At 46.4% G+C, this 26,890-nt stretch overlaps 1 protein-coding gene across 2 annotated transcripts in view; it reads left to right on the top strand.

Moving 5' to 3' along the window:
* Window positions 1-26,401, top strand: part of ccny (cyclin Y) — a 197,811-nt gene extending 171,410 nt beyond the window's left edge. For both annotated transcript variants that reach the window (XM_078425274.1, XM_078425266.1), the window contains exons 5-10: window positions 1,336-1,371; window positions 1,480-1,537; window positions 5,543-5,662; window positions 11,396-11,562; window positions 14,593-14,755; window positions 26,003-26,401. In XM_078425274.1, the coding sequence (XP_078281400.1) occupies window positions 1,336-1,371; window positions 1,480-1,537; window positions 5,543-5,662; window positions 11,396-11,562; window positions 14,593-14,755; window positions 26,003-26,119 (661 nt within the window). In that variant the 3' untranslated portion in view covers window positions 26,120-26,401. The remainder of the gene's footprint in view (window positions 1-1,335; window positions 1,372-1,479; window positions 1,538-5,542; window positions 5,663-11,395; window positions 11,563-14,592; window positions 14,756-26,002) is intronic.
* Window positions 26,402-26,890: the final 489 nt, after the last annotated feature.

Here is a 26,890-nt window from a genome sequence, read left to right as displayed (position 1 = left end):
ATGCAGCGCCGGAGACTCAGGTTCGATCCTGACTACGGGTGCTGCACTGTAAGGAGTTTGTACGTTCTCCCCGTGACCTGCGTGGGTTTTCTCCGAGATCTTCGGTTTCCTCCCACACTCCAAAGACGTACAGGTATGTAGGTTAATTGGCTGGGTAAATGTAAATGTAAAAATTGTCCCTAGTGGGTGTAGGATAGTGTTAATGTACGGGGATCACTGGGCGGCACGGACTTGGAGGGCCGAAAAGGCCTGTTTCCGGCTGTATATATATGATGATATGATGAAATGTGAGAAATAGATGTGTGACTGTTAAAGGGGTCAATTTATGGAATAGTTGCAACAATGAATTGAAAGAGTGTAGTAATATGTGTAAATTTAAGAAAATGTTCAAAAGTATTATATTTGAAAGATGCAAAATATGTGATCAGCACCGAGAAATGACTGACATGGTAGAAATGATGGTTCTTGACTATATTTGTGTTTCTTTTTATGTTTTGTTTATCTGCTTCTGCCTTATGTTGTGTTTTTTAAAATTATATTTTGTTAAGTATTAAAGGCAGGCACAATAAGCTTTGGCTTCTGCCTACATCTTTTTTTTTGGTCAGAAAATATCATGTGTGATTATATTGTTTTAATTTTTGGATGCAATGATTTTGCACTATTTAACTTTCACAACTGTATGGTCAATCTGTTGTATTGCATTGACCATAGATAAATAAATAAACATAGCACAAAAAGTAAGGAAATTTGTGTTTGGTAGATTATTTATTTGTTGTAACAATGCTTCTTGGCAATAAATCTTATACCGTTGGAAAGCCTGTTTATTTCCCTTTTAAATGGTGCCACATTTGTAAGGAACATGCATTTGTGGGATGAGCAGCAGAGCTGAGTATGTCAGCACCTGGGGGTACCAGAAGCTCAAAACAAGAGTCAATAGCAACAGCAGAATAAGCTGTTTGGCATTGGCAGAGAAGATTTGGCGTACTGTTCCATGTGCAGGAAGGAACTGCAAATGCTGGTTTAAACCGAAGATAGGCACAAAATGCTAGAGTAACTCAGTGGGACAGGAAGATAAAAGAATCTGCACCCCCCTTTGATGTCTTGTTCTCACACCTTACACTTCCTTATCTCCCCCTCACCCTCTCCTGACTCTTAGCCTGAAGAAGGGTCTCGACCGGAAACGTCACCCATTCCTTCTCTCCAGAGATGCTGCCTGTCCCGCTGAGTTACTCCAGCTTTTTGTATCTATCTTCTGCACTGTTCCATGTTCTATGATATTGTTATCTACAGTTAATGTTCTCCCAAACTGATGCTAAATTTTCTTTGTCTTTATAGTGTAGCTCTTGCAATATATTACCACATCAGGAACAGGTAGGCTGGCATGATAAAACAATCAATTTAAACTGTTATTAAACTGTTAAACTGTTCTTTATTGATGATCTATTCACAATCCAATATTGCTATTATTTTTATTCGCAGAGATTCAGATGGACGAATGTTGTTAGATATATTTGATGAGAAGCTCCACCCATTGACGGTTAGTATGTTTGATCTGTGTATACTCTGGCATAGGAACAGCGCATGTCTGAGATGAAATGGTGCTTGGCACTGCACCCAATCCCCGAAGCCCTTTAACATCTCTTTAAGCCCATTCACTCTCATCCATCCGATCAGAACATGCTTGAAGAAGACTCCCACTTCCTCCGCCCACGCTGCATCTGCGCCCAAGATGAGGTGTTCCATACCAGGACATCCGAGAGGTCCTCTTTCTTTAGAGAACAACTCCGCGTACTTTAGAGTGCAGCTCCTCATATTTTGCTTGGGCAGCTTACAACCCAGCGCTATGAAAAATGATTTCCCTAACCTACCTGGCGCGGTGGCGCAGCGGTAGAGTTGCTGCCTTACAGCGAATGCAGCGCCGGAGACCCGGGTTCGATCCCGACTACGGGCGCCGTCTGTACGGAGCTCGTACGTTCTCCCCGTGCCCTGCGTGGGTTTTCTCCGAGATCTTCGGTTTCCTCCCACACTCCAAAGACGTACAGGTATGTAGGTTAATTGGCTGGGCAAATGAAAAAAAAATTGTCCCTAGGGTGTGTAGGATAGTGTTAATATGCGGGGATCGCTGGGCGGCGCGGACCCGGTGGGCCGAAGGGCCTGTTTCCGCGCTGTATCTCTAAATCTAAAAAATAAAATAAAAATTCTAAGTAGCCCTTGCCTTCCCTTTCTCTCTCCGCCCCTCCCTCACCCTAATCATCGTACTAGTTTCACTGTCCTCCTGTTGCGTTTCACTGTACAAATTGTCATCGTTTCATTTCAGTTTCATCAGTGAACCATTGTACATATCCTTCTCGTCTGCTTTGATCTGTCATTTTCACGCCTGTTCTCTTTGTACCCTTCCGTATCTCCGGTTCCCCTCTCCCCCGACTCTCAGTCTGAAGAAGGGTCTTGGGCCGAAACGCCACCCATTCCTTCTCTCCAGAGTTGCTGCCTGTCCCGCTGAGTTACTCCAGCATGTTGTGCCTATCTTGAGGGACATGACTGTTCTTCTGCCCCAACCAATGGCATCCCTCGGCCTCTACACAGAGAAACAAAGAGTGGCACAGAGCAACTATGAATTTGTTGTTAGCTTTCCCCAATAACAGGGCACATCTTCACCAATACATGAGCTTGACATCCATTATGTGAATCAAATTAGGAATAATCCAAATGCTTTGGCATGTCCCTTGGCTGGAACAGGAAATTATCATTTCAGTTTACATTATATCAGGAGTTTTAATTTAATGTCGGAAGGAACTGCAGATGCTGGTTTAAACCAAAGATAGACACAAAATGCTGGAGCGACTCAGCGGGACAGGCAGCATCTCCGGAGAAGGAATGGGTGACTTTTCGGGTCGAGACCCTTCTTCAGACAATTTAGTTTAGTGTAATTTAGAGATACAGCCCGGAGAGAGGCCCTTCGGCCGACTAGCTCTCCGTCTTCCCATTTTCGCATCCACTCCCTCCACAATTTGGAGGTCAATTAACCCGCAAGTTTTGGGATGCGGGAGGGAACCGGAGCACCCGGAGGAAACCCACGCGGTCACAGCGAGAATGTGCAGACTCCACACAGACAGCACCCGAAGAAGTCAGGATCAAATCTGGGTTTCCGGCGCTGTAAGGCAGCAACTCAATCGGCTGTGCCTCTGCCTTTCTGCCTTAATACCCTGAAATAATGAATCCAGTTATCCCTCGATGAAGTGATACAATCATGGGGAAAGCATAGGCAAAGCATAGAAGCAGAGCCTCTTGCTCACAGAGCAGCCTGCAAGGAAATGTTATATTAATCCTACCCTGACTCTTTTCATTCACCCCACATTCCCATCAATTTCCCCCCCCCCACCCCCTTCTCCAAATCTACCACTCATCCACACCGTGTGTAAATTTACAGTCACAAGGTGATGGGTGACGGGAGCAGAATTAGGCCATTCGGCCCATCAAGTCTACTTCGCCATTCAATCATGGCTGATCTGTCTCTCCCTCTCAACCCCATTCTCCTGCCTTCTCCCCATGACACACTGACACCCTTGATACTGTGGTCAAATTAGCCCACTAACTTGTAAGGATGTGGGAGGAAAGCAGAGTGGCCAGTGGAAACCCATGTGGTCACAAGGAGAACATGGATATACCACCCAGATAGCACCAAAGGTCATGATCAAACAGGTTGCAGGAGCAGTGAGGCCGCAACTTTACCAGCTGTGTCGCTATGCTACCCAAAGATGTTCGGCAAGGTTTGGAAGCCAAAAATGAACCCTAACCTCCCTACAGTCTGAAGCACGATTTAGTTTAGTCTAGTTTAGCGATACAGCGCGGAAACAGGCCCTTCGGCCCACCGAGTCCGCCCTGACCAGCTATTCCCCACACATTAACACCATCCTGTGCACACCAGGGACAATTTACACTAATACCAAGCCAATCAATGTACAAACTTGCATGTCTTTTGGAATGTGGGAGGAAACCGGAGCTCCCGTAGAAATAGACAATAGATAATAGGTGCAGGAGGAGGCCATTCGGCCCTTCGAACCAGCACCGCCATTCAATGTGATCATGGCTGATCATTCTCAATCAGTACCCCATTCCTGCCTTCTTCCCATACCCCCCTGACTCCGCTATCCTTAAGAGCTCTATCCAGCTCTCTCTTGAATTCATTCAGAGAATTGGCCTCCACTGCCTTCTGAGGCAGAGAATTCCACAGATTCACAATTTGACTGAAAAAGTTTTTCCTCGTCTCAGTTCTAAATGGCCTACCCCTTATTCTTAAACTGTGGCCCCTGGTTCTGGACTCCCCCAACATTGGGAACATGTTTCCTGCCTCTAACGTGTCCAACCCCTTAATAATCTTATACGTTTCGATAAGATCTCCTCTCATCCTTCTAAATTCCAGTGTACACAAACCTAGTCGCTCCAGTCTTTCAACATATGACAGTCCCGCCATTCCGGGAATTAACCTAGTAAACCTACGCTGCACGGCCTTAATAGCAAGAATATCCTTCCTCAAATTTGGAGACCAAAACTGCACACAGTACTCCAGGTGCGGTCTCACTAGGGCCCTGTACAACTGCAGAAGGACCTCTTTGCTCCTACACTCAACTCTCACGGGGAGAACGTACAAACTCAGCGGCAGCAACTCTACCGCTGTGCCACTGCGCTGGGTCCCAACCCAAATCGTCATCCATCCATTTCCCTTCACAGATGTTGTCCGACATGTTGAGCTCCTCCAGCATTCCGTTTTTGGCTCAGGATTCCAGCAGCTGCAGCCTCTTGTGTTCCCCTGCCTGACCTGTGGTGTTGACTTGCGTCCAATTTAAGCATTGCCAAATTTAGAAAGTTTCTCAGTGAAACGATAATCCATCATGAATTGGCACCATAAGGAGAAAAGTGTTCTGGCAGAAAGTAAAGCTTTTGTCGCTCGTGTCCCTTTGAGACCCATTTAGAGTCTTAGAGCGAAATAGTGTTGAAGCAGGCCCTTCGGTCCAACTTGCCCACACCGGCCAACATGTCCCAGCTGCACTAGTCCCACCTGCCCGCGTTTGGACCATATCCCTCCAAACCTGTTCCATCCATGTACCTGTGTAACTTTTTCTTAAACGTTGGGATAGTCCTAGCCTCATCTACCTCCTCTGGCAGCTCGTTCCATACGCCCGCCACCCTTTGTGTGAGAAAGTTACCCCTCAGATTCCCATTCAATTTTTTCCCCTTCACCTTAAACCTATGTCCTCTGGTCCTTGATTCCCCGACTCTGGGCAAGAGACTCTGTGCATCTACCTCGTCTATTCCCCTCATGATTTTATACACCTCTATACGATCACCCCTCATCCTCCTGCGCTCCAATGAATAGAGTCCCAGCCTGCTCAACCTCTCCCAAGAGCTCAAACCCTCTCTAGTCCTGGCAACATCTTCGTAAATCTCCTCAGTAGCCTTTTGTACCTTGATTTTTTTGGGGGGATAATTTTATGATTTTAAAAATCATCCGTACAATAATTCCTTTTTTTTACTCCCCCCACAGAAAACAGAAATGCCAGCAGATTATGACCGACATGATCCTGATCAGAAACAGATATACCGTTTTGTGCGAACGTTATTCAGTGCAGCACAGCTCACTGCAGAATGTGCCATTGTAACATTGGTAAGTATGCACCAAGTCTGTTGCTGAAGGTGCTCCTCAGGTTGACCAGCGTGTCATGGAAGGGCGTGAGTAGGGGCGCCAAGCATCTAACTCCCAAATACAGGTCAAGGTGACATCGCCGCCCCGTATCCCCACGTGATCTCACCCAGCCAGCGGCCACCTTGCTCCCGCTCCACCAATGGCGGCCGCAATAACAGGCTGTATTTCTGTCCATGGCAGGAATAGACTTTAAACTTTAAAATGTGAATAACTTAAAAAATATAACACCGATTTCAATGAAACTTCTTCCACAGGAAGACGGTGAATAAGGTGTGCCTAAAATTGTCGCGCAATCCTGTACCGATTGCGGGAGGCGGGTTGCTACACAACCTCAGAAGGCAGTGGAGGCCAGTTCGTTGGATGCTTTCAAGAGAGAGCTGGATAGAGCTCTTAAGGATAGCGGAGTGAGGGGGTATGGGGAGAAGGCAGGAACGGGGTACTGATTGAGAGTGATCAGCCATGATCGCATTGAATGGCGGTGCTGGCTCGAAGGGCTGAATGGCCTACTCCTGCACCTATTGTCTATCGCGACGCCCGGGCCTCCGGACCTAGACTGTCCAGAGCTAAAATGTCGGAAATCTAGAGTGTCGGGGCCTACAGTGTCGGGGCCTACAGTGTCGGGGCCTACAGTGTCGGGGCCTACAGCGCTCCCTGGGCCTAATACAGGACAAGGGCGGTCCCGTACGGGACAAACCAATTTAGCCCAAAATACGGGATGTCCCGGCTAATACGGGACAGTTTGCAACCCTAGGCATGAGCTGTATTGTCCAGGATGCTCCACAGTTTGAGGCGAATCCTCCCCTATAAGACCATCTCCAGTGAATCCAACTCCGCTCCCAGGACGGAGCCAGCCTTCCTGATGAGTTTGTTAATCCCTTTGGCACCCGTGGCCTCCGTCCTGCAATCCAGCGCACGACACAGTTCAGTCTTCGTAATTAAATTCATATTTATTCTTGCCATGGACTGAAATACAGCCTGTTATGAATGCACATGGTTTCATATTGGTCTGGCAAGATTTATTTATCAGTTTGCTTTCCAGTCTTCGATCTCAAACCCTCTGACGCCTTCTTAGTTCACCAAAATTAATCATAAGATCATAAGTGATAGGAGCAGAATTTGGCCATTAGGAATTATTGTAAGGATGATTTTTAAAATCATAAAATTATCCCCCCCCAAAAAAATCAAGGTACAAAAGGCCATTCGGCCCATCAAGACTACTCCTGCTTTTTGATCATGGCTGATCTATCTCTCCCTCCTAACCCCGTTCTCCTGCCTTCTCCCCATAACTTTCTGACACCTGTACTAATCAAGAATCTATCCATCTTTGCCTTAAAAATATCCACTGACGGCCTCGATTTATTCACAAAATGCTGGAGTAACTCAGCAGGTCAGGCAGCATCTGAATTCAGTCTGAAGAAGGGTCTCGACCCGAAACGTCGCCCATTCCTTCTCTCCCGAGATGCTGCCTGACCTGCTGAGTTACTCCAGCATTTTGTGAATAAATCGATTTGTACCAGCATCTGCAGTTATTTTCTTATATTATTCTTCCACTGACGGCCTCCGCAGCCTTCTGTGGCAAAGAACCACAGATTCACCACCCTTTGACTAAAGGTCCTTCTCCGATACTGTAGTTTTCTTTAATGTAAATAGCTGGATTGTGCCCATGTATTGCCTTTCCACTGACTGGATAGCACGCAACAAAAGATTTTCACTGCACCTCGGTACACGTGACAATAAACTAAACTAAACTAATTAACTTGCTGCCTATTGTGAGCCTCAGCCACCAAGTTCTCTTCATTCAGTTTTGTTGTGTTTGTTGCTGCATGTGCTATTTTTATGCTTGCGCCACATGCTATTTATAAAATGGAGTCAGTCTGCATGGGATTTGGGGCAGGCAGCAATTTATGGCTGACGTATATATATATATTTTGTTTTTGAATGCATTTTATTGAATAATCTACCCAAAGTTAGACAACCAGTCCAGATTTAATTTTACTCCAAGCAGTAAAATCTCGGGATGTTTAAAATATTACATTAGTTTGTTAAAAGGCCGCAGTGAGAGAACATCTCTAGCGCACTAATTCCAACCTCAGATAGTCAAGGCTTTGCTTCCCAATTAATTCCGCAGCGAACTATTACTGTTAAGATTCATTTTAAAATGATCCCCCCCCTTCTCCACACCAGTAGATGGAAATAAAGTTTCCTTAATGATCCCCTCTCAGAAGTCCGTCCGATGTGTTCCAGCCAGATCCTACAGGGTTCCTGCAGCTGATTAAACATGGATGGAGTCCTGAAATAACGTGAAGTAAAAAATAATAATATTAATCCGTCCCTAAATAATCTTCTGCCACCCTTCTCGCCAATTAGAAAATTGCGGATGTATAGGATGTCACCATCCCCTGTTCTGGAACCTAATTAAAAACATGACACGTGACAATAAACTAAACTGATATAAGCATTGCATTTAGACAATAGACAATAGGTGCAGGAGGAGGCCATTCGGCCCTTCGAGCCAGCACTGCCATTCAATGTGATCATGGCTGATCATTCTCAATCAGTACCCCATTCCTGCCTTCTCCCCATACCCCCTGACTCCGCTATCCTTAAGAGCTCTCTCTTGAATGCATTCAGAGAATTCTGAGGCAGAGAATTCCACAGATTCACAACTCTCTGACTGAAAAAGTTTTTCCTCATCTCAGTTCTAAATGGCCTACCCCTTATTCTTAAACTGTGGCCCCTGGTTCTGGATCCCCCAACACTAGGAACACGTTTCCTGCCTCTAACGTGTCCAACCCCTTAATAATCTTATATGTTTCGATAAGATCTCCTCTCATCCTTCTAAATTCCAGTGTATACAAGCCTATTTAGTAATAATAACAGAAGTGAAGTAAATGTGATACAGGGAAAAGCACTGCAAATTAAAGCATTTCTGGCTTTAACCAAATTGCCCAGTCAGACCATTTCAGAGATTAAATCTATATACTAAAACTCTCGTTTGTTCGCTTGTTCCTGAACTGCAGCCAAAACGGTACAGGATTGCGCAACAATTTTAGGCCCACCCCACTCACCGTCCTGTGGAAGAAGTTTCATTGAAATCGGTGTTATATTTTTAAAGTTATTCACATTTTAAAGTTTTTTAAAACGCGCGTGCGTAGTTGGGGCTCCGTTGATCTGGTACTTACGTAAGATGGCCGCCGCATCCGCGTGTGCGCAGACCAATGCGTCCGCGCCTGCGCAGTTGGGGCCCGTTGAGCAGGGGGGGAGGGAGAGGGGGAGGTTGGGGAGAGAGGGAGGTTAGGGGGTGGGAAAGGGAGGGGGAGGAGGGAGAGGGGAGTGGGGGAGGGGAGGCGCTGCACTAATGCAGGAGAGGCAACCCTAGGGGGGAGGGGGAGAGGGGTGGGGGGGAGTAGAGGGTGCTGCACCAATGCAGGAGTGGGTTTGGGCCCAACGGGTCCACTTGGTCTAGTTTTATTTATAGTTAACCAGGAGCATGGTTGCATTTGCATTGAGATTTTCTAGGTGCTACTCATTTTCCCGTTTTTTGCTTTAGATGAATGTTGCCATTTACAGGGTTTCGTGGCCTAGTTTCACTTCGGCCTCCCATCTATCACTGTCATTTTGAGTCAGTGAAATAGGACCATGCTGTGCACCAGAGTCCTGTACTTGCAGAGGGCAGCCAACTGTAGGGGTTGGCACAGTGTCAAACAAGTCCAGCTCCTCCCTCACAGCTCCAGCGACCCAGTGTTCAACCTTGACCCTCCGGTGCTGTCTATGTGGAGTTTGCATGTTCTCCCTTTTGACCCCCACATTTCATAAATGTGCAGGTTGGTGGGTTAATTGCCTGCTGCAAATTGGGTGAGTGGTGCAGTCTGTGAGCGGTGTGATTAAAACAAAATGCGGAAGCGAAAAGATGACTTTGGATAGGATTTGTGCAAATATAGGCAGATTGATGGTCAGTATGGATTTGGTGGTTTGAGTGATTGTTTCAATGCTCTGTCTCTCTATTACTCTGTAGAAGCCTGGTGATCTGTCTGTTGCTCGGGGTCAGTTTAATGCATTTGCAAGGTGAAGGCGTAAGTTGTGCACTGTAATCAACAATGGAAAAGAGTCAAGTTAAGATTCAAGAGTGTTTTATTGTCATGTGTCCCAGATGGAACAATGAAATTGTTACTTGCAGCAGCACAACAGAATATGTAAACCGAAGATAATAGAGCAGAGCAAGATAGACCACTCGAAACCGTAGTGTGTCATGGCGCCATTTTAGTAGGCAGAAACTTGCAGAAACATTTCAAAAGAAAAATAACAAAAATCTGTGAATTGATAGATGAGATATATTCTGCATTTTTATTGTATCATCACACATACTGTTCCCCCAAAACACTGATCACACTGCGAGAGGCGTAGCAATCGGCGGGTTGTGCTTACTAAAATGGCGGACGTTCCGCTCCTTTGCGTACTACACTTCAGTATAGGCGATTTCAACGGAGCGGTTCATCTTGGTCCTCTAGTATCTTTGATGTAAACATAGTTCACAAGACTTGTGAATCTATGGAATTCTCTGCCATAGAAGGCAGTGGATGCCAATTCATTGGATGTTTTCAAGAGAGAGTTAGATATAGCTCTTAGGGCTAATGGAATCAAGGGATATGGGGAGAAAGCAGGAACAGGGTACTGATTTTGGGTGATCAGCCTTGATCATAGTGAATGACGATCCTGGCTCGAAGGGCCAAATGGCCAACTCCTGCACCTATTTTCTATGTTTCCATGTAACATTTACATGTCAGGTACAAGACATAGTACAAGATTAAGTTATAAGTAATAGGAGCAAAATTAGGCCATTCAGCCCATTGTCTTCTCTGCCATTCAATCAAGGTTCATCTATCCCCCCCTAACCCCATTATCCTGCCGCCTCCCCATAACCCTTGACACCCTTACTAATCAAGAATATATCTATCTCTGCCTTTAAAATATCCACTGACTTGGCCTCCACAGCCTTCTCTGGCAAAGAATTCCATGGATTCACCACCATCTGACTAAAGAAATTCCTCCTCATCTCCTTCCTAAAGGAATGTCCTTTAATTCTGAGGCTATGCCCTCTAGTCCTAGACTCTCCCACTAGTGGAAACATCCTCTCCACATCCGCTCTATCCATGCCTTTCACTATACAGAAGCACTTGGATACCTATTAGATAAGCGTCTCAGATACAGTAATGGAGTACTTGAGATGCATTGACTGATTTTTAGATTTAGAGATACAGCGCGGAAACAGGCCCTTCGGCCCACCGAGTCCACGCCGCCCAGCGATCCCCGCACATTAACACTATCCTACACCCACTAGGGACAATTTTTTACATTTACCCAGTCAATTAACCTATATACCTGTACGTCTTTGAAGTGTGGGAGGAAACCGAAGATCTCGGAGAAAACCCACACAGGTCACGGGGAGAACGTACAAACTCCGTACAGACGGCGCTCGTAGCCAGGATCGAACCTGAGTCTCCGGCGCTGCATTCGCTGTAAGGCAGCAACTCTACCGCTGCGCCACCGTGCCACTGATGATGGCCAATCTCAAATCCCAGGGCTGTTCGGCTCAGCTCTCTGTTCATTTCCACATCCTACCCGTTAAAATTCTGGGTCAGAGAAAAAAAATCCTAGCCGCAAGTGACAAATGTTTCTGTTAATTAATTTTCTCAGGTGTATCTTGAGCGGCTCTTAACATACGCAGAGATTGATATTTGCCCCAGTAACTGGAAACGGATTGTATTGGGGGCCATCTTACTTGCATCGAAGGTATGGGACGATCAAGCTGTTTGGAATGTGGACTACTGCCAAATCCTTAAAGATATCACAGTGGAAGACATGTGAGTGCCTTTGATCAAAAATTAATTTGGTTGTAAATTGAAAGTGCTGTAACAATTACTCACTTTCCAATTAATATCCCAATATCCCAAAGTTATTGTCAAACATTATGTGAAGATTTGGAGAAGAATTGTTGTTTACCACCTCCTTTCTGTCTCTCTTTTAATCCTCTCCCCAAATTTCCTTACCAATCTCCTCTTATTTATTTCTTTTAACATGCTCCTTACACATAGTTTTTTTTAGCTTTTAAGTTTTAGAGATACAGCGAGGAAACCGGCCCTTCGGCCCACCGAGTCCACACTGACCAGCGATCCCCGCACATTAACACTGTCCAATGCACACCAGAGACAATTTACGTTTATATCAAGCCAATTAACCTACAAGCACCCTCCGCTCTGCTGCTGCCAATCTCCTATCCCCCCACATCCGGACCAAACTCAGATCCTGGGGGGACAGGGCTTTCTCCATCGCTGCTCCCACCCTATGGAACTCACTACTCCAAACCGTCAGAGACTCCTCCTCACTCACCACATTCAAAACATCACTGAAGTCTCACCTGTTCAGTACTGCCTTCAACCACTGAAGGTCACCTCACCTTCTGTCTCCTTTCTCTGTTCATTTACTTATTTATCTATTTATTCACTTCCCCATGTTCTCTAAATCCCTGTAAAGCGTCTTTGAGTATATGAAAAGCGCTATATAAATGTAATGCATTATTATTATTATTATTAAACCTGGACGTCTTTGGAGCGTGGGAGGAAACCGAAGATCTCGGAGAAAACCCACGCAGGTTACGGGGGGGAGAGTACTATATAGACAGTACCCGTGGTCGGGATCGAACCCGGGTCTCTGGCGCTGTAAGCGCTATAAAGCAGCAACTCTACCGCTGCGCCACCGTGCCACCCATATCTCAGCATATTTTTGGTCAATCCTTGTTACGCCTCCCTAGTTTCCTGATGTCCAATTCTGCTCGATATTTTTCTGGCAAAAACATTTTGACGCGCTTGGCTACATTCACGGTGTTGTATATACTGGAGTTGTTGTTGTTGTTTACACTGGTTCCCTTTTCACTCCGCAGAGCCTATTTCCCATTGAGATTTCTGTATTTTGCTTTCCTTACTTCTCCTACCGAAGCAGTTCATCGGTACCCCAGTTATGAAAGAGGACCACACTTCAAAACTTCCTGTGAGATTTCCTCAAACCTTTTGTTTTGTGCAGCTCAGTGTCTCAGGTGCAAAGGGTTTATGACTTTGCATTAAACAGCCGAGATGTCATGCCAAGATTTCAAGGGTTACATTTTGCTACATATCATATCATATATATACAGCCGGAAACAGGCCTTTTCGGCCCTCCAAGTCCGTGCCGCCCAGCGATCCCCGTACATTAACACTATCCTACACCCACTAGGGACAATTTTTACATTTACCCAGCCAATTAACCTACATACCTGTACGTCTTTGGAGTGTGGGAGGAAACCGAAGATCTCGGAGAAAACCCACGCAGGTCACGGGGAGAACGTACAAACTCCTTACAGTGCAGCACCCGTAGTCAGGATCGAACCTGAGTCTCCGGCGCTGCATTCGCTGTGAAGCAGCAACTCTACCGCTGCGCCACCGTGCCGCGCCATCCACAGGCAGTATAGATTCTGGAGCACTCACAAGCTTTTCAACTATTTCACTGGTTTAGGAAATTCTACACAGAGCAGCCCCACTTTTCTGATATGGACATCTTTCTAAAAATATTGTCTTGTGTTTTTACTCTTCTCGGCAGGGGTCTATTTGTACAATGATGTTTCAAATATTTATTTGCTTTATAATGCCATGTGGTGTCGACTGGCTTTTTGTCTGTGAGTGTGTTTTTGTATGCATTACTAATTCTCCCCCTTTCTCTTTCTCCCTTCTCCCTCTCTCTCTCTCTCTCCCCCTCTCTCCCCCTCTCTCTCTCTCCACCCACCCTCTCCCCCTCTTTCCCCCTCTCTCTCCCCCTCCCTCTCTCTCCACCCACCCTCTCCCCCTCTCTTCCCCCCTCTCTCTCCCCTCTCTCTCACTCCACCTCTCTTCTCCTCTCTCTCCCTCTCTCTCCTCTCTCCCCTCTCTCTCTCCCCTCTCTCTCTCCCCCTCTCTCTCTCCCCCTCTCTCCCTCTCTCACCCCCCCTCCCCCTCTCTTTCCCCTCTCTCTCCCCTCTCTCTCTCTCCCCTCACTCTCTCCCCCTCTCTCTCTCTCTCTCCCCTCTCTCTCTCCCCCCTCTATCCCCCTCTCCCCCTCTCTTTCCCCTCTCTCTCTATCCCTCCCTCTCTCCCCCTCTCACCACCTCTCTCTCTCCCCCTCTCTCTCTCCCCCTCTCTCTCACTCCACCTCTCTATCCCCCTCTCTCTACCACCCTCTCTCCCCCCTCTTTCCCCACCTTCCCGCCTCTCCCCCTCTCTTTCCCCCTCTCTCTCTCCCCTCTCTCTCACTCCACCTCTTTCCCCCCTCTCTTTCCCCCCCTCTCCCCCCCTCTCTCTCCCCCCTCTCCCCCTCTCTCTCTCTCCACCCACCCTCTCCCCTCTCTTTCCCCCTCTCTCTCTCCCCCTCTCGCTCCCCCTCTCTCTCCCCCTCTCTTTCCCCCTCTCTCTCCCCCTCTCTTTCCCCCTCTCTCCCCCCTCTCTCTCCCCCCTCTCTCCACCTCTCTTTCCCCTCTCTCTCTCTATCCCCACCCACCCCCTCCCCCTCTCTCTCACTCCACCTCTTTCTCCCCTCTCTCTCCCCCTCTCTCTCCCCCTCTCTCTCCCCTCTCTCTCCTCCTCTTTCCCCCCTCTTTCTCCCGCTCGTTCTCTCCCCCCTCTTTCCCCCCTCTCTCTCCCGGGGTCGTTCTCTCCCCCTCACTCTCTCCCTTCTTACTCCCCCTCTCTCTCTCCCCCCTCTTTCCCCCCTCTCTCTCCCGCTCGTTCTCTCTCCCCTCTCTCTCCCCCTCTCTCACTCCACCTCTCTCTCCCGCTCGTTCTCTCCCCCCTCTCTTACCCCCCCCCATCTCTCTCTCTCTCTCCCCTCAGGAATGAGTTGGAGCGCCAGTTTCTGGAGCTGCTGCAGTTCAACATCAATGTGCCCTCCAGCGTTTACGCAAAGTATTACTTTGACCTACGGTCCTTGGCGGAAGCCAACAATCTGAGTTTCCCACTGGAACCACTCAGCAGAGACAGAGCGCAGAAACTGGAGGTGAGTGGCAAACAGAGACTTAGAGCGTAGAGACTTGGGCATCCTGTGGTATGAATATTGATTTCTCTAACTTCAACTAACCCTTGCAACCCCTCTCTCTCCATCCCTCCCCCATCTGTCGTTATACCAACTTCAAAGTTGTCTCTCTCCCCCCCTCGCTCTCTCCCCCTCGCTCTCCCCCCCCTCGCTCTCTCCCCCTCGCTCTCAAGAGAGAGCTAGATAGAGCTTTTAAGGATAGCGGAGTCCGGGGGTATGGGGAGAAGGCAGGAACGGGGTACTGATTGAGAATGATCAGCCATGATCACATTGAATGGCGGTGCTGGCTCGAAGGGCCGAATGGTCTACTCCTGCACCTATTGTCTATTGTCTTGTTGAGTCTCATTGTCTGTAACTCATTTGCACCTAGCACCCAGCTAACAATGGCCTGATTCCTTTACATCATTACTTTTTCGCTTATCTTTCATCCATTTGTTCTGTATCTCTCTACATCGCCGTCTATATCACTCGTTCCCCTTTCCCCTGACTCTCAGTCTGAAGAAGGGTCTCGATCTGGAACGTCACCTGTTCCTTTTCTCCAGAGATGCTGCCTGACCCGTTGAGTTACTCCAGCTTTTTGTGTCTTATTTTTTATTTAAACCAGCATCTGCAGTTCCTTCCTACACACGAGACTTGGAGTGATCTGCCCTTTAGCAAATGCGTAATACTTACTGAAAATTCATATTGATTTTTTTTTCAATAAATATCTTTCAATGAGGACATTGGTTTGTAACAATGTCATAATAGTCTATATATTAAAAAGAGATGTTTACCATTGTTGGACTGTGTGTTATCTAGATAAACCATACAGTTGAGAAGTCATAGCACGAGTAGGCCCAAGGCCTGATCTGCCATTCAAGATGATCACCATTGATCCAAATGCCTCTGTTTCTCCGCACCCAAACACCATAAAGCCTATTCTAGAGATACTCAGTGCTGTGTAGGAAGGAACTGCAGATGCTGGTTTAAACATCGTCATCATAGGGGAGAAGGCAGGAACGGGGTACTGATTGTGGATGATCAGCCATGATCACATTAAATGGCGGTGCTGGCTCAAAAAGGGCCGAATGGCCTACTCCTGCACCTGTTGTCTATGTATCTATGTATCATCTGAAGATAGACACAAAAAGCTGGAGTAACTGAGCGGGTCAGACAGCATCTCTGGAGAAAAGGAATAGGTGACGTTTCGGGTTGAGACCCTTCTTGTGCTTGCTCATCTTGAGGGAGTGGGGAAATAAACGACAGGCCATTCAGCCCATCGAGCTTGTTTGACCTGCAGTGTGGCTGTAATCTCAGTAATCGGCTGGCCTGACTGATCCAGTCTTAAGTGAACAAAGAATGAAGTTTTCCCAACTCTTGATCACGAGCCAATAAATATTTAATAACTTAAGGGCCTGTCCCAGTTACGCGATTTTTTTTAGGCGACTGCCGGCGATTGTCAAAGTCGTGGCAGATCGGCAAAATTTTCTTTTACCCTGCGACAATGACCACGACAATGCCGAGTCAGGTCGATACAAGTTACTTTTTTTGTGAAACTAGCACCTGGCTAAGAGATTGCACCATCTTCGGAAACATCGCAAAATTCCCACGCTCACCTGACCGTCAAACTGCCGCCTCCAATCTACCTGTCAAATGTCCTGACGGTAAATAAATTGGTTAAACAAAACTATCTTCTGGTATCTTCAAATGCCTTTTCTTCATTTAATATTACGTGCTTCTAAATGCATCTGCGACAACCTAGCAAACCTGGGGACAGCATGCGACAGACAGCGCCCGCAATAAGCTACGATACCTGGCGACAAGCCAGCTGTCGCCGAGAAATTTCTATCTGGAATTTTTTTCCGTGACGCGCCGAGATCCGCTACGATTCATTGAAGACTCCTCACGATCATGCCTGCGACACCCCGGCAAACGTTCGGTGACAGCCTAGTCGCCGGCAGTCGCCTTAAAATCACCTAAGTCGGACAGGCCCTTAAGATTTACTTTTAAACTGGCCCCTTGGTGTTAACTTTTAAGAATGTGCGTAAGGCCCAGAATACTTTTGAAAACAACATTTGTTTCTAAATTTATTTTATTCTTTTTCGTTCATTGCCCAGATGCATCAGGTAATGACATTTGTAATTAAGTCCAAACAAGCACTATCATAGAGAGATTATGGTTTATTGTGATGTAAAGCTTTGTAAGTATGAGGGATTCTCTCAGGGTAGACACAAAATGCTGGAGTAACTCAGCGGGGTCAGGCGGCAACTCTGGAGAGAAGGTATGGGTGACGTTTCGGGTTGGGACCTCTTCTTCGGACAGAGATAGGGGGAAAGGGAAACGAGAGATATGGACGGCAATGTAGAGATATATGGAACAAATGAATAACGAGTCTGGGTTAAGACATAGTCGGAGAGCGGGAGGAGTCACAGAGGGGGAGCATCGAGAGAACTCTCGTCGGAGAGAGGAGGAGAGCTTCTTCAAAGAAGGCAAACCTTGAGGACATTTCGCAGTGGAGCGGAAGATGTGTAGGAAGGAACTGCAGATGCTGGTTTAAACCGAAGATAGAAACAGAAAGCTGGAGTAACTCAGCGGGTCAGATTCTCTGCTTTGAGATTTTGTTGAGACTATGGGTAATGGGCTTTTTTTTTCCATATGTTGAGAAGGGGAGATTGAGTCCTTGGGTACCTTGAATTGATTAAAATGGAAATATGTTAGGTTTTTATCAGAGTCTACATATAGATTGGGCCAACCAAATTGGTAGCAGCGCTGAGGAGGACAATAGACAATAGGTGCAGGAGTAGGCCATTCGGCCTTTCAAGCCAGCACCGCCATTCAATGTGATCATGGCTGATCATTCTCAATCAGTACCCCGTTCCTGCCTTCTCCCCATACCCCCTGACTCCGCTATCCTCCAGAGGATTTCCTGGAATGTATACGGGATGGTTTTTAAACCAATATGTAGAAGAACCGAGTAGAGGGCAGGCCATCCTAGACTGGGTATTGTGTAATGAGGAAGGGTTAGTTAGCGATCTTGTTGTGCAAAGCTCCTTGGGCAACAGTGACCATGATATGGTGGAATTCTGCATTAGGATGGAGAGTGACACGGTTAATTCAGAGACCAGGGTCCTGAACTTAAAGAAAGGAGACTTTGAAGGTATGAGATGGGAAATGGCTAGGATAGACTGGCAGATTAGACTTAAAGGGTTGACGGTGGAGATGCAATGGCAAAGATTTAAAGACCGCATGGATGAACTCCAAAGATCGTTCATCCCTGTCTGGTGAAAAATAAAACGGGGAAGGCGGTTCAACCGTGGCTAACGAGGGAAATCAAGGATAGTGTTAAATCCAAGGAAAAGGCATATAAATTGGCCAGAGGAAGCAACAAACGAGGACTGGGAGAAATTTAGAACTTAACAGAGGAGGAAAAAGGGGTTACAATAGACAATAGGTGCAGGAGGCCATTCGGCCCTTTGAGCCAGCACCGCCATTCAATTGGTTTATTAAGAGCGGGGAAAAAAGAGCATGAAAGATAGCTTGCGGGGAATTTAAAAACTGACTGTAAAAACTTCTTTAGATATGTAAAAATGAAAAGATTAGTGAAGACAAATGTAGGTCCCTTGCAACCAGAGACAGGTGAAATTATAATGGGAAACAACAAAATGGCAGAACATTTAAACAAATACTTTGGTTTGTCTTCACTAAGGAAGACACAAACAATCTCCCAGAAATACTAGGGGACTAAGGATCTGGTGAGAGGGAGGAACTGAAGGGAATCCACATTAGTCAGGAAATGGTGTTAGGTAAACTGTTGGGACTGAAGGCAGATAAATCCCAGGGGCCTGATGGTCTGCATCCCAGAGTACTCAAGGAGGTGGCCTTAGAAATCATGGATGCATTGGTGATCATTTTCCAATGTTCTTGCGACTCTGGATCAGTTCCTGTGGACTGGAGGGTAGCCAATGTAACTCCACTTGTTAAGAAAAGAGGGAGAGAGAAAACGGGGAATTATAGACCAGTTAGCCGTACATCGTTAGTGGGGAAGATGCTTGAGTTGATTGTTAAAGATGTTGTAGCAGCGCATTTGGAAAGCAGTGACAGGATCGGTCAAATTCAGCGTGGATTTATGAAGGGGAAATCATGCTTGACTAAACTTGTGGAACTTTTTGAGGATATAACAAGTAGAATGGATAAGGAAGAGCCAGTGAATGTGGTGTATCTGGACTTTCAAAAAGCCTTTGACAAGGTCCCACACAAGAAATTAGTGTGCAAAATTAGACTGCATGGTATTGGGGGTAGGGTATTAACATGGATAGAGAACTGGTTGGCAGACAGGAAGCAAAGAGTAGGAATTAACGGGTCCTTTTCAGAATGGCAGGCAGTGACTAGTGGGGTGCCGCAAGACTCGGTGCTGGGACCCAAGTTATTTACAATATATATTAACGATTTAGATGAGGGAATTCAATGTGACATCTCCAAGTTTGCAGATGACACAAAGCTGGGTGGCAGTGTGAGCTGCGATGAGGATGCTATGAGGCTGCAGGGTGATTTGGATAGGTTGGGTGAGTGGGCAGATGTATGGCAGATGTAGTACAATGTGGATAAATTTGAGGTTATTCACTTTGGTAGCAAGAACAGGAAGGCAGATTATTATCTAAATGGTGTCAGATTAGGGGAGGTGCAACGAGACCTGGGCGTGCGTGCATAATCAGTCACTGAAAGTAAGCATGCAGGTACAGCAGGCAGTGAAGAAAGCTAATGGCATGTTGGGCGTCATTGCGAGTAGATTTGAGTTTAGGAGCAAAGAGGTTCTAATGCAGTTGTACAGGGCCCTGGTGAGACTGCACCTGGAGTATTGTGTGCAATTTTGGTCTCCTAAATTGGGGAATGACATTCTTGCTATAGAGGGAATGCAGCGAAGGTTCACCGGGTTAATTCTGGGATGGTGGGACTGACGTACTGTATGATGAAAGAATGGGTTGACTTGTCTTCACTGGAATTTAGAAGGATGAGAAGAATCTTATAGAAACACATAAAATTGGACAGGCTGGATGCAGGAAAAATGTTCCCGATGTTGGGGGAGACCAGAACCAGGGGTCACAGTTTAAGATTAAGGGGTAGGCCATTTAGGATTGAGATGAGGAAAAACTTCTTCACCCAGAGAGTTGTGAATCTGTGGAATTCTCTGCCTCAGAAGGCAGTGGAGGCCAATTCACTGGATGTTTTCAAGAGAGAGTTAGGTTTAGCTCTTAGGGCTAAAGGAATCAAGGGATATAGGGAAAACGCAGGAACGGGGTACTGAATTTAGATGATCAGCCATGATCATATTGAATGACGGTGCTGACTCAAAGGGCCGAATGGCCTACTCCTGCACCTATTTTTCTATGTCTCTATGTTTCTATTTGTTATAACTGTGGACTGCAATGATTTAGTGAAAACACACGTATCTCAGAGGGCTAAACAATCAAGAGTCAAGAGGTGTTTTATTCTCAAATGTCCCAGATGGATCAATGAAATTCTTACCATGTGTAGGAAAGAGCTGGTTTATATCGAAGATGGACACAAAATGCTGGAGTAACTCAGCGGGACAGGCAGCATCTCTGGAGAGAAGGGATGGGTGACGTTTTGGGTCGCGACCCTTCTTCAGACTGATTTTCGTACTTGCACAACAGAATATGTAAACCTAGTACACAATATAATAAATGAGAAAAAAACCTCAGTGTGTGTGTGTGTGTGTGTGTACACACATGCATGCACACGTGCATATTAAAAGAAACCAGACAATAATAGCGTTCATTCTTGTCAGATGAAACTCACTGATGGGTGAGCAATGATGTAGGTATTCATGATGAGCTTTTTACAGTCACACAAGAGGCCGATGCGCTGGAGGTAGAGTTTGGGTTATTTCCTTTTGTGGTGTCGCCCAGCATCGGATAACATGAACCCGATGCGCTCTCCAAGGGTCAGGTAAAAATAATCCTATTTGTGCGGAGCCTGCTGCCTTTCCTGAGCAGGTGTTTACTTCAATCCCCGATCATTTGTCAGACTCTGATACAGACCCAACTCCCCAGCTGCCTGTGTCGAGGCTTTTGAAAAGTTGCCTTCCAGCAACGCAAATGATTGTAATTTGAAGCACTTTAAAACCAATGATGCCTCAAATCTATTGTTTGATGAGGGATGAATATTGGTTTCTCTAACTTCCCTCTCTCTCCATCCCTCCCCCACCCCAGGTCGCACCAGCTTGTCTTGCTCACCCAGCAAACAGCTATCAATGGCCTGCTTCCTTTACCCTCACTACCTTTTTGCATTTCTTTCCTTCATTTGTTCTATATCACTCTCCACATGACGCGGGACTGTCATATGTTGAAAGACTGGAGCGACTAGGCTTGTATACACTGGAATGTAGAAGGATGAGAGTGGATCTTATCGAAACGTATAAGATTATTAAGGGGTTGGACACGTTAGAGGCAGGAAACATGTTCCCAATGTTGGGGGGAGTCCAGAACCAGGGGCCACAGTTGAAGAATAAGGGGCAGGCCATTTAGAACTGAGATGAGGAAAAACTTTTTCAGTCAGAGAGTTGTGAATCTGTGGAATTCTCTGCCTCAGAAGGCAGTGGAGGCCAATTCTCTGAATGCATTCAAGAGAGAGCTGGATAGAGCTCTTAAGGATAGCGTAGTCAGGCGGTATGGGGAGGAGGCAGGAACGGGGTACTGATTGAGAATGATCAGCCATGATCACATTGAATGGATTTTATTTGCACAGTAAAGCCTTTATTGCCAACGAGAGCTTGTTCTTCACATTGGTGGAGCATTCTCGGATTGGAAGGAACTGCACAGTGAAATCGTTATCGTCGTTAAGCAGGTTTTGTTAAAAACAAGTGCAAACAAAACGGAAATATATACCGATGAGGATCATGTGAGGTTGTTGCTGATGTCCACTGCTAGTGTTGAAAAGAAAAATGACAACTGATGGAAATGAAAATAAACGTGATGAGTAAACACTAGATAGAATGCCAGTTGAGGCCCATGCTAAGCATTCTCACCTGGCCTTGTTGGAAGCAGAGTGATTCCTATTACTGTCCTTTGTCATCGAGTCTTACAAGCGCGGAAACAGGCCCTTCGGCCCAACAGGCCCACACCAGCCAACGTGTCCCATCCACATTAGTCCCCCCCCCCTGCCTGCGTTTGGCCCATATCCCTCTAAACCTGTCCTCTCTAGGCACCTGTTTAAATGTCTCTTAAACATTGCAATAGTCCCTGCCTCAACTACCTCCTCCGGCAGCTCGTTCCACACACCCACCACCCTATGTGTAGAAAAAGTCACCCCTCAGGTTTCTGTTAAATCTTCCCCCACCCCCCTAACCTTAAACCGATGTCCTCTGGTTCTCGATTCCCCTACTCTGGGCAAAAGACTGCACATTTACTTGATCTATTCCTCCTATGAATTTGTACATTTTACTGATATAACATTTTACCCTGCAGTGAATACATTCAAGGATTCAGGGTTTCTGAGTACAGGAATTCCAAAGACTCCCAGTCCATTGAGAAGAACCCTTCCTCGGCTCTGTCTTAAGCTCTTGGGGCTAAACGTATTTTGAGACCACTTCCTCTGCTCCTAGACTCACCACCGACAAGGGGAAATAACCTCTCAGCGATCTCCCTGTCAAGTTCCTTCAGAATCTTCTCTGTTTCAATACATTTGCCCTTCACTCTTTTAAACTCCAGTCAGTGCCCCACCCAGTCCGCACTGACCAACACTACCCACCGCACACTGGGGGCAATTTACACTGATACCAAGCCATTTAACCTACAAACCTGTACGTCTGTGGAGTGCGGGAGGAAACCGAAGATCTGGGAGAAAAGACATACAGGTATGTAGGTTAATTGGCTGGGTAAATGTAAAAATTGTCCCTAGTGGGTGTAGGATAATGTTAATGTACGGGGATCGCTGGGCGGCACGGACTTGGAGGGCCGAAAAGGCCTGTTTCCGGCTGTATATATATGATATGATATGATGATAAAACCCAGGCAGGTCACAGGGAGAACGTACAAACTCCGTACAGACAGCGCCCGTAGTCGGGATCGAACCTGGGTCTCCGGTGCTGCACGCGCTGTAAGGCAGCAACTCTACCGCTGCGCCACCGTGCCGCCCACCACATTTTTTAGCACATGACCTGAATACTAAACATGCCATGGGTCCATCATTCACTGCAACCATTGCCATTCTACCAACTGTAATAGAAAGACAATGGTATTGATAATTTGGATGAGAACGTAGTTTGCTTAGCTCGTCTACTGCCACACCAGGTCCCTGGCCCTACGCACATCTCTGGAACAACTGGATAAGAGGCACCTACGTCAGACTCCTATTCATAGACTACACCTCTGCCTTTCATTATACCATCCAAGCTCATCGCCAAACTCACGGGACTTGGAGTCAGACTCATCTGTGCATATGGATCCTCAACGTCTTGACCAACAGACTCCATTCAGTAGAGGATAGGGGACAAATCATCCTCTACAATAATCCCCAACACTGGTGCTCCGCTTTGCTTGAAATCGGTGGTGGACGTGTACTGAAAAAAGTACCATGTTGTCTGCTGTTGAAAGTGGGATTAAGTTGGAATCCTCTCTCTTGGCAATCAGGACGCAGTGGACCAAATGTTCTCATTTTGTCATAAATTTCTAATTGTACAATTATTGTCAGCAGGGAAGTCTGGTACTAATGTGTAGGAAGAAACTGCAGATGGTGGTTTACACCGAAGATAGACACAAAATGCTGGAGTAACTCATTAACTCAATGGGTGACGTTTCCGGTCGTGACCCTTCTTCTGAGTGAGAGTCAGGGGAGAGGGAGACAGAGATATGGAAGGGTAAGGTGTGAAAACGAGAAATCAAAGTGGACAAAAATAAAGAGGAATGTAAAATGTCTCATTGTTCGCTGAGGGGAAAGGTGACAATCAGGAGGACGGTCAAACTAGTTGGCGAAAGAGGAAGCGGGAGGGATGGAGAGAGCGGGAAAGCGAGGGTTATTTGAAGTTAGAGAAATCTGAGGTCTCAACCCGAAACGTCACCCATTCCCTTCTCTCTAGAGATGCTCCCTGTCCCGTTGAGTTACTCCAGCTTTCTGCGTCCATCTGTGGCATTAATCGTCAGGGAGTTTAGCGAAATAAAGCAAGTGTTCTGATGTTGCAGCTTAGCTTCTCCTGCCTTAATAAGCTCTCCTGTCACCAAGCCAAGGTTTTGTTAAATATCCACACCTTTTCAAGTGTGTGGTTTTCATCAGGTATTCGCTGCGTTGCTTCAAAGAAGAAATTTGGTCTTTTGAATTGAATACATTTTGTTGAACAAATTTTTGAACATTGAATTGAATTAACATGAAAATTAAATACAATTCTCACAGCTGTCCCCACTAATTATAGGCTTGAAGTTGACTTCTTGTAGCATATTTAATTTGCGGCTTGCAAGCCAGAAGAGGGTGATAATTAACCGTCTTGATGTGTAAATGAACCGTATTTATTTACTCAGTGAAACTGTGTGTCAGCTGACAATTAAATCAAAGAGGATGAAAGGTTTCGCTTCAAGTGTTAAAAGGTCAAATGTCACAAAATTTGTCAGAGTGTCAATGCTGGTTCTGCCTGATTGAATAACCTTCAGGGACAGATCATCTATAATTTCAAAAAATGAAGACTGTGCTGAAGCAACCTATATTCCAAAATTGGTTTTTTTTCAATTGTGGAGGGAGGAACTGCAGATGCTGGTTTACACTGAAGATAGACACAAAATGCTGGTCCAACTCAGCGGGACAGGCAGCATCTCTGGAGAGAAGGAATGGGTGATGTTATGGGTCGAGACCCTTCTTCAGACTGTCAGGGAAGAGGGAGACAAGAGATAAGGAAGGTTAAGGTGTGAAAATGAAACATCAAAGGGGATGTCGTTCAAGGAAAATGTAAAATATTAGAATCATTGTTAGTTGGTAGAAGGTGAGAACAAAGCATACAGAGATAACATTTAATCAGGGGGACAGGCAGACTGGTCGGAGAACTGGGAAGGTGGAGGGATGGAGAGGGAGTGAGAGCCAGGGTTACTTGAAGTTAGAAAAGTCAATATTCATGCCGCTGGGGTGTAAACTGCTCAAACGAAAAATTAGGTGCTGTCCTCCAATTTGCACTGGGCCTCACTCTGACAATGGAGGAGGCCCAAGACAGAAAGGTCAGTGTGGGAATGGGAGGGGGAGTTAAAGTGTTCAGCAACTGGGAAATCAGGTAGGTTTAGGTGGACTGAGCAGAGGTATTCAGAAAAACAGTCACCGAGCCTGAAGAAGGGTCTCGACCTGAAACGTCACCTATTCCTTCTCTCTAGAGATGGCTGCCTGTCCCGCTGAGTTACTCCGGCATTTTGCGCCTGTCTTCGGTGCAAACCAGCATCTGCTGTTCCGTCCTACATATGTCCCGCTCCGGAGTTACTCCAGCATTTTGTGCCTTTTCCAATTGCGGGTTTGTGTGCTTGGCCATGCATTTATAAAAGTCAGCTTCTTCCAGCTTCGTACCATAGCTAAAATCAAACCATTCCTCCAATTTGACGACATTGAAAAAATCATCCACGTATTCATTTCCTCCCGCCTAGACTACTGCAACTCCCTATACACTGGGATCAGCCAATCATCCCTGTCCCGCCTGCAATTGGTCCAAAACGCTGCAGCAAGACCCCTGACGGGTACCCGTAAAAGGGACCACATCACCCCGATTTTGGCCTCTCTCCACTGGCTCCCAGTACAGTACAGTACAGAATCAACTTCAAGCTCATCCTATTCACTTATCAAAAATCTTCTAACCCACCACTCTATCTCCAGATCCCTCAGGTCGGCCGACTTGGGGCTACTCACTATCCCGCGGTCTAGGCTTAAGCTCAGGGATGACCACGCTTTTGCGGTTGCAGCTCCAAGACTGTGGAACAGCATCCCTCTCCCCATCAGAACTGCCCCCTCCATCGACTCCTTTAAGTCCAGGCTCAAAACCTATTTCTACTCCCTAGCGTTTGAGGCCCTCTGAGGGGGCGCTGTGAACTGTTTATGTATGTGCTGTTATGTTTGTGTGCCATTGTATGTTCGTTTTTTCTTAGTACCTGAACTGATGTGCAGCACTTTGGTCAACGTGGGGTTGTTTTTAAATGTGCTACACAAATAAAATTGACTTGACTTTATAACCTCGGTCTCCTTTGAATTTTCCAGGCACTCTCCCGACTATGTGAGGACAAGTACAAGGACTTGAGGAAATCTGCACGGAAGCGCTCGGCCAGTGCGGACAATCTGACTGTTGTCCGATGGTGCCCGGCCATTATTCCTTAACGCCGGGTTAGCTATGCTTGAATACACATGCTATCATCCATCCAGTTTTTGTCTGGGGGAAGAAAAGAAAAAAAAATGTAAGAGACTTCATTAGACTTTGGCTCGATGCCTTCACAGTGCCTCCATCTTCTGTAGCACAGGAAAATGGAAACATCTCAATCGAGAGAACAAAACTGAATCTATGAGAAAGGACTTTCATTTCTAGCATCTTCACTGCCTCTGATCCACACCACCACTTGCCCCTCGAGACGGGCTTTAACACAATGTGGGGGGGGGGGGGGGGGGGGCCACAGTCGACAAAAAGGAAACGGGCGACACGAGATTGCAGACGCCGGAATCTGGAGCAAAAAAAAAACGAGCAAAAGTTCCGGAGAAACTCAGCAGAGTGTCGGGCGGCATCTGTGGGGGAAAATGGCCAGACGGCCTTACCGGCTCGGAAACCCTTTCTTCAAATCGATGGGAAAGGGGGATCTGTGGAGTAAGACCCCAAGAGGAAAAATGTCATTCTTGACTGTTGGCTTGTTTGTGGATAAGAGGTTTGCTTTCAAATACACAGCTGAAGCAGCTTGTTGACCACACGCTCTATCTTAATTTATTCTGAGCCTTGGCAAAGTTGGCTGGTTAACACTTTCACGGGTGCGTACAAGACGAACCACCCCATGTGAAATGCCATGATAGGTCGACGATGATCTGCTGTGTTTCAGAATCCATTTTAGTGACGTGCTTTAACAGTTGACTAGTTGCACCCATTCCGCACCACCCACCCCAGAA

This window comes from Rhinoraja longicauda, chromosome 2, assembly GCF_053455715.1.
Source record: "Rhinoraja longicauda isolate Sanriku21f chromosome 2, sRhiLon1.1, whole genome shotgun sequence".
In the NCBI taxonomy this organism is placed as follows: Eukaryota; Metazoa; Chordata; class Chondrichthyes; order Rajiformes; family Arhynchobatidae; genus Rhinoraja; species Rhinoraja longicauda.
This window is presented reverse-complemented; position numbering and strand designations above follow the sequence as displayed.